This window comes from Crocodylus siamensis, chromosome 4 (assembly GCF_052110815.1).
Source record: "Crocodylus siamensis isolate JL-2025a chromosome 4, ASM5211081v1, whole genome shotgun sequence".
In the NCBI taxonomy this organism is placed as follows: Eukaryota; Metazoa; Chordata; order Crocodylia; family Crocodylidae; genus Crocodylus; species Crocodylus siamensis.
The window spans coordinates 184237479-184249971 of NC_143398.1; the positions used below are offsets into that span (position 1 = coordinate 184237479).

Here is a 12493-nt window from a genome sequence, read left to right on the forward strand (position 1 = left end):
ACTCAATATGTGTTGGAAAAAAAATTCACACGTCATATCACACCAGCTGAAAAAACAGTGTGCATCAGCAGTGCTGTAACAAGGAGTAAAGGACTCGCAGCAGGTGTTAACATGCAGAGGCACAGAGCCTTATAGTAACACCTGTGTTTGTTTAATTCCAGCCAAAACATTTCTTTTCCACTTGTAGAGAAGGATGGAAAAAAAGAAAAATCTACCTTACAACCAGTAGTAGCAGACATTTTCCTGTAAAGAAATTAACATAGTATTTCCCATGATGCTTTGCACTGTGGTTTTGCTTTGAACTTTTGCAGTTTGCAACAACTCCTTGGTAACGCCAATAACCTTACTGTCTCTTTGTGTTTCTCTAAAGCTGTCAGTACCAAACACTTGCAGATGGTATTCTCTCACATTGCTTCATTTAATTGAATGAAAAATAAAGCCTCTTATAAAATATTACCAATTTAGATGTGACTTATGGGGCACATATGATGCTTATTTTTTCAATTATATGAAAACTTGGAATGGTTAAAAATAGGAAGCCAAGTGTTCTGTGAAACTGGTATAGATTTCTAGCTCTGTCGGTGATTTTTCTTTCAGTTCTTACATAGCAGAAGGGACAAAGGAAATCAGCAACTAAACTGTATTTCCCTAGCATGTATTTCACTCAGTGGACCCTCGATGCTCATTTCATGACTAATATATGCTGTACTATATGCACTTCTTGTTGTCACCAGAGATAACATTAAGTAAACTATCCCCCTAAGAAAAACAGCTTTTCTTGGCAATTGGAATATGGCTTGAGGAGCCAGCGCTGAAGACATACGGTACTATGAATGAGTGCTGTGTGTTAGTTTACTGGATCTGAGTCCAGGCACTATTTATACTGTAGCATATTCAGCACCAGATTGTTAAATCTTAATACTGAAACAGTGCATCATTTAAATGTTTTTGTTCTGTTTATGCCCCGTTTTTAAGCATTAGATATAGAATAGCACTTGCTAACTTTTGTTTCTCTTGGACAAGACCTATGCTTACTGAAAACTTATTGAAATATACCCTTCCCTCACCCCCATCTATACCTGAGTATTTTATTGACACTTTGAACTGCCTGAGATACCCCAGTCTTCTCCAGTTCCCACAAGGTAATGCTAATGAATAATATTGTGAACCAGTATTTCAATTTCAGATATTTTCTCCAAGAAGCCTACATGCAGATAATGAAATGGTACATTTGAGAGGAGTTGTACTAAAATTATCTCACACATGTTATGCAAAAGTGGAGAAAAACTATTACAGTGTCAAGTATATCCAGTTGTAGTGAATATCTTGTGCTACCATTTGTCCCAAGCATTACAGCGCTGATAAACCATCATCTTATAACCATTCTTTTCTTTGTAGGTCTAGGTATTCCCATTGCTACCTTTGTAGCCTATTTAGACTTGGTTCTTAAAAGCGTTGGTAAAGGGCTGGCTGTGAGGGAATGTTTTTTGAAATTGTAACTATTCCAGAAGTTTCCTGATTAAGTTTTCTTGAGGGGCCATATTATCATAAGTTTGTGGAAAGACTGTAATAACTTTTAGGCTGAAGTACGAAAGGTATATGGTTGCCATGGAATGATGCTGTGAACTCTCCTTTGCTATTTGTGACAGGTTTTTGAAGCCTGACTTTTTTGGTTGCATTTGGATTTGTTAAATGTGCATGGACACATCAGGGAGCAAGTCCTGTGTGTCATCAATTTCAATGGAATGATGCGAGTGTGGTCCTTTGAGGGATTAGGTCCAGAGAAGATATGCAAGTGAAGCTAAGGGAAGTCAGGAACTCAGCTAAAGAGATGGAGTAAAGAAGAAGATGGTAGCTAAGAGAGCCTGATGTTATGTTGCCTTTGCTTTCTGAGAGTTCTTGGAAGTCCATTCCGGTCCAGTCTTAACAGGCGTTTCCCACAGTGCCTGTGGTATGATAGACCCTCTCCAAATGGAAAAAAGTAAATGTGGTCCCTGGCCTAAAGACTTTACACGGTGGCATGCAAGTTTGTATTCCCCTGCAACAAGCCTGAGGAGGAAAGGTGTTGCTAGTGTTATGTAAGAGTAGAAGTATAAAAAAAGACCCACCAAATAAGCAAGTTATTTTCAATCCGTGGTCAGGGACAGATCTGTTGCTCTTTGCCAAAGAAAGCCACCATCTGCATGGTGAAACTTGCATCTGCAAGTGAACTCTACTTCATCAGTTCCAAATGCTATGCACTCTGGGACTTGCACCGCAGTCAGGATATAGCTGTGTGCTGAGCCCACACAAGAATTTTCTTGTTCAATTCAAAACCAAATCTTATATTTACTTTGCAGGCTGTGAAATCAGGAGTGCAGAGTATTTAAAGCTTGCCTTAAAGTACAGGCTTTTGTGGATGAGGAAGTGTTTGGGGGAAGCATCCTTTGCTGTTTTGTAATAATTTAAGAAACAAGAGCATGTAAACAGCTCTCTTTAAAAGCAATTCAAAATATATTCCTTCCTCTCTCTCTAGTGAGTCTCAACTGATGGCTAAAAATAGCTGTTTCTACCAGTGTGCAAAAATATCAGTGCAGGTCTTGAATACTCCGAGTGAACAAATAATCAAAAGGTTCAGTAAGTAACTGATAAACATTTATTATATTCTTTTTCTTCCCAGGAATAATCAAACTTGGCCGATGGAACCCTCTTCCCCTCAGCTATGTGACCGACGCACCAGATGCAACAGTAGCTGACGTGCTACAAGATGTCTATCATGTTGTGACACTGAAAATCCAATTACAAAGGTGGGTGTTTCTGAACATCTGTCTTCCCCTATTCTCTGAGCTGCTCTGTCGATCACAACATTACTATAGAGATTAGCATATACTGTCTTCATTAGTTTCTCAGCTTTTCATGAAATAAAAAGGAAAATGAAGGGAAGAGTGGTTCACTGGGCAGCTTTCTGGTGAATGTTCCAACTGTTTTTACGTTTTGTTTTCTGAAACAGTGAGGTGGTAGTATGATGGGAGCAAGGAGAGAGTGTTGAATCATTCATTATAGTTCTGAAGCCTTTAAAGAGGAACTTTTCACAACCCCTAATTTGATAGGGCCTCCAGACCTGATTAAATACATAGCACACTGTATTTGGAAGTTAAATACTTTGTCTCTTCCCAGGATTTGGGTTGTGACAGACTTTCTGCTACCTCTGGATAGGACAGAATAGGGCAGGGAGTTTGTCGTCTTTTTTCCCCACTGATTTTCATCTCCACTGGCCATGTCAATGGGTAGGGGATCTCCTTCTACTTCTCCATTTGGTAGTTGTAAAGCTACTTTCTGCACAATCCTGTGTGTGTGTGTGTGTGTGTGTGTGTGTGTGTGTGTGTGTATATATTTTTTTTATTTTTTTTTTACACCTTCTCTTTTTTGGCCCTTTAAAGATGCTTCAGCTGAGAGCTACTGAGCTCTGCTCTGGAAAGGGTGTGGCATTTGTTGTTTTAACCCATACAAGTCTTTCACAAACTGCTATACTTAGGAATCACAACATTAAACACTTGCATGGTTTATCCACCACAGTCCTGTGGTGAGGATACTTCTGCAGAAGGCTGGACAAGTAATGGAGAAATGGAGCATAACATGCTTATAGGCACAACATTTTCTAACTCTGTCATAATGAATGAGCCTCACTGCTTAGTATGTGAACACCACCAAAAACGTCCAGTTGCAGAAGCATCTTACAAAACAATAGTGTGTTGCTCCATGTCGTGTACATGCATATGAAATCAGCAATCAGCTGTTCAGTTGACCCTTCATGTAATACTAGGGCAGTTCATGATGGCACTGTGCCCTTTTCCATCTCTCTCACTTTCTGGTTGACAACATTTTGCTCCTCAAGAAGTCTTAACCCATGATCTGTGAATCTGACACATCCTTTTTGGCCAGTGCAAAGAGTTGGCTGGTGCCTGTCATGAGTGAAATAGACAAGGCTTCGTTCAGGGAAGGAATGTTCTCTTTCTGCATCAAAAGTAAATGACATGAAACAACATGTTTGTATACTGTTCTAGACAGTTGCTAATCAGTATCAAAATATGTCTGTAACTGAGGAGGCTCATGGAGAAGCTAGCTAAAGGCTACCTGTGAGTCTTCTAAATTGAAACTAGTATCCTAACTCTGGATAATCTGTATGCAGGGATGAAATGCATGTAGTTTTAGTAAGACTGATAACAATCTGTTGCTGTCAGTGGATTGAGTGGGGATGGGCATGATATGGCCTGTGGGCTGGATCCAGCCACCAGCTAACTAGATCTGGCCTGCAGGTGGGTGTCCACCAATTGATTGGATTCATCCTGCATCTGCCCGTGTGGTCTTCTGCCCAGGGCAGCTCATGCCACCCTTGCCCACTAGTTTTGGCTGTCATGCACAGCTTTCCAGTAGGGTTGCCCCTGGTTTGGCTGCAGCTGCCTGGGTACTGCTTGGCACCCCTCACCTCCAATGGAGGCACCTCCTCTCCCTCCTCCCACTGCCCCTGCTGTGCTACTCCAGGTTGGGGGAAAGCTGCAGTCAGGTGGCTCTTGCCCCAGTACATAGGGCTCCAGCTCCCAGCTACCTTCCACCCACTTGGCTGCCACCTGTGGGTGGTGGTTCATCATGCTGGGTGGGAAGAGTGGGTGGAAGGTGGCTGGGAGCTGGATTTGGAGCTCCACAGGCTGGGGCAGGAGCTGCCCAGCTACAGCTTCCTCCCTGCCTGGAGTGGTGCAGCAGGGGCAGGAGAAGGAGGAGCTACTGGAGGTAGTGGGGAGCTGATCACTACCTAGGCAGCTTCAGCTGCACCAGAAGCAGCCCTGCTGGGAAGCTGTGTGCCAGCTGGGGCCAGTGGGTGCAAGCAGGAGCATGGCATAGTCCTATGTGGAGCAACGTGGGGGGCAGCCATGGGCCAGATGGGGAGGGGGGTGGGCTGCATCTGTGTGTGTGTGAGGGTGTGGGATGTGTGTGTATATGTATGGGTGTGGGGGGCGGGTGATTGTGCAGGTGTGTGTGTATATGGCGGGAGGTGCCTGTGTGCTAGGTCCCGGGGGGCAGAGGGCCCAGGCAAGTTCTGTAGCATATGGTCCCTGCCCTCCTTCTATCCCCTCGCCACTGGCTGGCTGCTGGGACCTAGCATGCAGGCAGCCCCCCACACGCATGAACCCCCTCCTACATGCACGTGTGCGTACACACACACACACACACACACACACACACACTCTGTCTTCATCTCTCCACACCTCAATTCAATTCAATTTATTAAGGATTCTGGCTAAATGCCATGATCCTGAAAATGACGCAACACACCATAATATAAATACCTTCAAACAAAGTAACTGAACTAGAAATATTTTACTAAAAATAGAGCCCACCAACATAAGAACATTATTAATATACATATAGTGGTAAATTGAGACATGAATCTATAATATTGTTGTACATAGATCCACAACTGAGACAATACAATCAAATCTAATGTTAAAATGTACACTCATATCAATAATAAAGGATATTGCCTCAGCCTTATAAGCAAAAATTGCAAGATGATTTACTAAATTTGGATTGGTTTGCTGTAAAAGCCCAATTAATTTCTCTCTGTTTGAAAAATGTATCAATTTCTACAAGAATGGTAATAAATAAGTTTTCCTTATGTCATTATATAAAGAACATTCTAAAACATAGTGGATAATTTGTTATTGAGATCCAACTGTAAATACCTCCCCACCCCAATCTGATTTCCAAAGAGTATATAAAGTGGCAATATGAGTAGCCCTAGCCACTGCAAAATTATTCTTCTTGTATCCTCTGGAAAACCTGAATATCTCGTATCCGCTGGAAAACCTAAACCTTTTCTATGGGGGAGAAAAAGCTTTCATTATATTTGAGATACTATCCCATCCCAGGAAGTGCAAAAGTACAGGAAAGAAAAGCTAACCAGGGTGACTGGAGAGGAGGGGGATTATTAATATCTTCTATATAGCATAATTTAAGCAGACAAGATGGTAAAAGAGGCAGGATTTTAAACCAAAATCCTGCCATTCTAATAATAATATTAGTTAAAACAGAATCCATTCCAGTCTCTAATTAATCAAAAAAGATGCAGGAGTTGAAGGAGGAAGAGCCAGAAGAGCCCTAAGAAACTTGTCCTGATGATCTACATCATTACAAGCGGCATAACTCCATACTTCAGTGCCCTATAAGATCTGAGAGGTAACTTTGGCTTTATATGCTGATATAGGAGCTTGGACTGATCGTCCTGCTGTGGCTTCATAAAATTTCTTTATAGCCACAGCCGATTGGGCTGCCTTAGTTTTAACTGACTGAATATGATGTTTCCATGATGGAGAAGCTGTGAATAACACACCCAAATACCTATCGGTTTTGATGACTTCAAGTTTTAGTTCTCCCCATATTCCATGAATATTTCATCAAACAACTTCCTCAATACATTATTTTGGATTTATCATAATTTATGTCCCTCCACACCTCTTCTACATACACTTATACACCTCAGCGCCCCCGCCACATACACTCCACCCTCCCCACCATGTGATGGAGTAAGACTTTATTCTGAGCTATTACGCAATCACCTCTGTATACACTGCAAAACAAATCAGGACCAACATTTTTTTTGTAATAAAATTAAAATACATAGTATTTAGATAGTAGATGTTTGGTTTCCAGTGTATGATTTTTTTCATCTATGATTTGTTAAAATTATATCTTCTGAAATCTTTTATGCATGTGGCTCTCGACAGCTTGCTAAGATGTGTTAAGTGGCCCTCAAACCAAAATAATTAACCACCCATGGGATAGCGGGTACATCCTAAACCTCTCCATCATTCATTACTTTTGACCATAAGAAACTGCTGCCTTAACTGAAAGAAGCGCCTGGAAATATGCTAAAATGACTTAAGTCGTTCCTTGAAGGGTGTGGACACATGAATGTTTGGAGCCCTTTCAAAAGGGGGAATGTCTCAGAAGGGAAGCAGCTGGTATGTTCTAATTGTTATGTACAAATGAGCTAAGAACAATTCAAATGCAGCAAGACCACTCAAACTTTAGCACCCCTTCATCCGGGGTTAAAATAGATGCAAATTAGTTGACTGATGTGAACCTGATCAAGATAACTTGATGCTAGTGGAAGAGTATGATGTTTCGAACAGTTTGTAGCTACGATAATTTCATTTAGTTGGAGGTACACTATTCAGTTGTTCTGTTGTGCAAGTTAGATGTTTTCTTGAGTGCTTTCTTCCATGAGAAATGCTTTTGTCATCTCTGCAGACAGTGACCAGACCTCAGTTAAAAATGTCTTTGTGACCTTTTAGCTGGATGACAGCAGCATAATACACAAGGCCTCAGCCTTAAGGCAGCTTCAGCTAGTATTAAGCAAGATGCCTCAGGGGTATGAGCTACCCACCAGCACATTGAATCTATCCTCCCCTCTTTACACTGTTCTGAAACAAAATATCAGGTCAAGTTCAAGGTCCCAATGCTTACATTCAGACTTTTCAGTAGCCCACATTCAGGATAACTAAAAGATAGTCTGATGCCCAGAAATGAAAATACTAGTCGACAAGTCCACTCTTCAGGCAGTGGAGGCTTTCAGCTATGAGGATGAAGCTCACTGATATTGGAAAAGAAACTTTATCAGGGGTTGGTAACAAAGTCTTGGGGTTTAAAGACTACTAGAAACTTCTTCCTGCTGCTAGTTGCAGTTCCTCAACCTGCCTCCTTGAACCTAAGCACAGAGTATGTGTACATTTTTTAAAAGCAAACCCTTAAACTCTACCAAAACAAAAGGCTCCATCCACTTATGTGCACATCAGACGGTCTGAATGAGAATGTTAGGAACACTGATTCTACCTTTTTAGAAGGCTCTTGTCTACTACACAAGGGTAGTCTAAGAAAATGCCTACAATAGACTTTGTCCTTTAGATCAGTGGTGTTCAACCTACAGCCCAGAGATTGGATTTGACCCACAACACAGTCCTCCTGCCATGGGGTGGGTCTCTCGCACATGTCTGGAAATTTGGCAGCTGGTGAGCAGCTTCTGCTCAATTAACATGGCCCTGTTTGCCAAATTGAGCCAGGATGATCTGGTTCATGGAGTCAGATGGATCTGGCCCATGGGGCTGTGCCAGTGCACCAAGTTGCACCTGTGGACCAATTCTGCATGCTGACATGCACTGGATCTAGCTTGTGGACTGGCCCTGCACTACTCCTCTGGCTCACAGGGCTGGATAGGGTGTTTCTCTGGAGTTAGGGGTAGTTATTGCTTAGTCATTTTTAGATATGTCAGCAGTATATATTTTTCCTACTCTAAAAGAAGCATCTCCCTGTGTCTGAAGAGGTTGCTTATCCCTTGTTACTTGTGTGGCCTTCTTTAAGCAGAGCTCTTCCTACTCCTTTGGGTTCTAAGAGGAAATGGCTATGCACACATTATACCATGTAGGATTAGCTACTATTCCTGGCATATGCTGTAATTTTCTTAGTTATGGTATATATTTTGCTTGGGGGAAGCAGGGAGAATTGACCCTTGAAGAATCTGAAGAGGGGATTGTAAATTGGGGCTGGCTGCACAAAGATTTATGGCTGTTGCATGCAGAGAGCAGGTATCCTTGCAAGGGATGTTTCCATCTGCTTATTCTTCTGCTTTCTGTTTTTAACAGTTGTTCAAAGTTGGAAGACTTGCCAGCAGAGCAGTGGAACCATGCCACAGTCCGCAATGCCTTAAAGGAACTGCTCAAAGTGATGAATCAGAGCACATTAGCCAAAGAATGCCCACTCTCCCAGGTCAGTGTTTAAACCAGGCCTAGAGAAAGTCTGCTGTATGAAATCCAAATCAATAACTATTTAGCTAGGTATTTTAGTTTTGCAAATTCTAGAAATGTTTGATTCATTTCTCATTTTAATTCAAAAGAAGAAATCCTATTTCTTGGGAGAAAGATGTCATCAGTCTTTTAATTGTGATGTATTTGTTTCCCGAAAGAAATATTGAATGGATCAGTTGGTTTTGCCCTGCATATGAAAGGGGGCCCAAATTTTCCATCTAGGCCATCTGCAAATTTTGCAGTAGTCCCCAGTTATGCCTGTTCTATAATTTGGACCTACACATAGCTTTAATCAGCCTCTGATCATGATGAAATTTATATGACTCTTATAAATGGGGTGATAATTTCTAGGAAGCTGCAGCAAAAGTGTGTGTGTGTACATGTATGCATGTGCACATAAGTATATGCAACAGGAAAACAAATCCCATGTATCTGTTTTGTCTGACAACTTTGCCACTTACCATGATATCCTGGTTAAGGATGAAAGCAGTAGTTCAGACCTCTGATGATACTGTGAGCTGTAATTGGAAACATATTTCAGATTCTAATATCAAGACCTAAATACATTTGGCATGGCCAAAACTTGAACACCTGCTGATTCATGAAATACAGGACAAAATAACTTTGCTAGGACATAGTTAGAGCTGATATTGCTTTCTGTTCTCTTTTCTTAAAAAAATAATATTAATAATACTAGTATTATATTAATATTACTTCCATACCATTCCCCAAAAACTCCAAATCCTCTGTATGTTAAAATCTCAGTGAACTTTCTAACATTGATCCAAACTTTGACCTCCTGTGGTTGCCTTCCACTTATGTTAGAAGTCCTGACCGTAGGGGCTAGGGACAGACATTACACATAAATCAGTTTAAGTGATCAGAAACTGGTTTAAACCTGTAACAAAACAGACATTCAGTGCACATAAACCAGCTTCAAGATGGCTGATACCAGTCTGAGATAAATGTGGACCTCTTCAGCCTCTGCAAGAGAAGGTTGAGGGGCGACCTTGTGGCTGCCTATAAATTCATCATGGGGGGTGCAGAAGGGAATTGGTGAGGCTCTACTCACCAAGGCACCCCTGGGGGTTACAAGAAATAATGGCCATAAGCTAGCAGAGAGCAGATTTAGACTGGACATTAGGAAGAACTTCTTCACAGTTAAGAGTGGCTAAAATCTGGAATGGGCTCCCAAGGGAGGTGATGCCCTCCCCAGCCCTGGGGATCTTCAAGAGGAGGCATCTGGCTGGGGTCATCTGAACCCAGCACTCTTTCCTGCCTATGTAGGGGGTCAGACTCGATGATCTATTGAGGTCCCTTCTGACCCTAACATCTATGAATCTATGAATATAGATCAGACTTAACTGATTTGGCTTAAATCAGTTTATGCAATGTCTGTCCCAGACACCTTCCTGGTTTAACTTTAAACCAGAGTCCTCCAGCATCCCAGCATACTCTCTGGGCTGGGTCCTCTGCTTCCCCGCCAGAGCAGGGGCAGGTAGGGACAGGCAGGGTCAGGGGTCTCGCCAGAGAGGGGTTTAATTCACCCCTCCCTGTCCCACTGGCAGGGACCAGAGCCAGGTTCGTTGGGTGCTTCCCTCTTGCTGGTGCAGCAGTGGGACACCATGGCCCCTGAGGCAGAGGGGGCAGGGAGGGGGGTTATTCTCCCCTCTACCCCCACTTCTCTGGGAGACCGCACCTGGGTCTGCCTGCCCTGACTGCCGCTTACTCCCTGCTTGGGGTAAGGAACAGAATAAGCCTCCATCTACCTCCTCCACTGGATGCTGGAGGGAGGGGGAATAGCTCCCATCCCTGCCTGTCCACTGGAGTGGTGAGGAGGGAGTGACTGTGATGGGTGCAGCAGTCCCTGTCATAGTGTTGGGGAGCACAAGTCTCTTCCTGGCACAGGGGTCCTGCTTTGGGGCAGGCAGAGCTGCGGCAGACTGTGCACAGCAGCACCGGGGCCTGGAGTGGGCCAGAGCCATCGAAGCCTCCCCTTCCCCCAGTGCTGTGCTCTGTAGCAGCTTTCCTCACCCTGGAGCATGCACCCCCTGCTGCCTCTGTCATGGTTGCTCTCCTCTTACCACTCCAGTGCCCATGTGGGGGTGGGGGGCAGGGCCAGATGCTGGTGGGCAGGGCTCCTTAGGTAGAGGTCAGGGAGCATGGTTATTCCACCCTCTGCCTCCAGGGCACCTCAGTGGGTTTTGCCCACTCTGGCCACCATGGCTGCCTGCTTTGTGGCCAGGGCAAGCGGCAGAATAAGTCCCCTCCACCAGATGCTGGAGGGAGCAGGGCAGGAGGGGCTTATTTTGCTGCTTGCCCTGGGCACAAACTGAGTGGTGGCAGCGGTGACAGTGGCTGGGGCAGGCAGACCCTGCTGTGGTGTCCCAGGGGCAGAGGGAGGAATAAGGCCTCCTGTCATGCTTTCTGAGAGTGCAAGCCTCTTTCCAGCAGGATGCCATGCTGCATGATGGGTAAAGCTGTTACAGACCATGGTGCTGGGGGTGGGCTTGGAGTGCTCTGGGCCCCGGTGCTACTGGACATAGTCTGCTGCAGCTCTGCCTGCTCTACAGTGGGGTCCCCATGCTAGGAAGGGGCTCATGCTCCCTGAAACTATGACACAGGCTGCTGCAGCAGCCATGTGGGGATGCATAGAGACGCCAGCCAGAAAGGCCTTTTAGGTGGGGGGGGTGGAGACGGGAGTTATTTCCCCTCACTCTGGCATCTGGTGGATGGGGCAGGAGGGGGCTTGTTACTCTGCTTGCCCCAAGCAGGGAGCAAGCGGTGGCAGTTGGGGCAGGTAGACACAGCTGCAGTTGCCTGGGGGTAATGGAGGTAGAGGGGAGAATAACCCCTCTCCCTGCCACCTCTGCCTCAGGGGCCATGGCAGCCTGCCACTTCAGTAGTGAGGGGAGAGCATACAGCAGACCTGGCTCAGATCCCTGTTGGTGGGCCAGGGAGGGGGGAGCTAAACCCTTCTCTGGTTAGTTCAGCCTGGACTGGCCATGGCCCCCCGTACAGGAGGGCTATGCATAGCTTTGGTTGCTGATTCAAGTCAGAGGAGATTCAGCCTGATTCGGGAGCCAAAGTGAATCCAAAGTGGATCGGGAGACCAGTAAAAAGATCCAAATCAATTCGAAGCTCTCTGAAAAAATTTGGTAATTTGGGAAGTTCCCGCTTGTCTCTGCAGGTAGCTTGACCTGGACTTCATTCCAGTGAGGAGGGGGAAGGGGACCATGGGGGGACCCCATGCCTGGTCCCATCCCCTGCCTGCTCCCCCAGGCCCCCCTCAGTGCCCCCCAACCCTTGCCTCTCTCTCAGCCCTGTCAATGCCTGCCCTGCCCGGCCATAGCATCCTGGTGCTTTAAAAAAACAAACAAACAAAAAAAGCCTCTGGGGGCTCATGGCTCACTTTGTTTTTGTTTTTGTTTGTTTTTTAAGTGCTGGGAGGCTGGGGCCAGGCAGGGCAGCCATTGGGAGAGCAGGTGGGGGATAGGGCCTGTTCGAAACAGAGATTCTGCTGATTTGGTGGCAGCCGAATCTCTGAATCAGATTTGGCTGAATCGATTTGGGACAGTGATTCAAATCACTGAATTGAATCACTGTCCCCTGAATCAGCCGAATCCTAATCTGAAGCGAATACTTTATCAGTGGCA

General features: G+C 44.7%; 1 protein-coding gene across 3 annotated transcripts in view; it reads left to right on the forward strand.

The window, feature by feature from the left end:
• SATB2 (SATB homeobox 2) overlaps window positions 1–12493 on the forward strand; it is a 175817-nt gene that overhangs the window by 73816 nt on the left and 89508 nt on the right. For all 3 annotated transcript variants that reach the window (XM_090045166.1, XM_090045165.1, XM_090045167.1), the window contains exons 4-5: window positions 2660–2786; window positions 8676–8799. In XM_090045166.1, the coding sequence (XP_089901292.1) occupies window positions 2660–2786; window positions 8676–8799 (251 nt within the window). The remainder of the gene's footprint in view (window positions 1–2659; window positions 2787–8675; window positions 8800–12493) is intronic.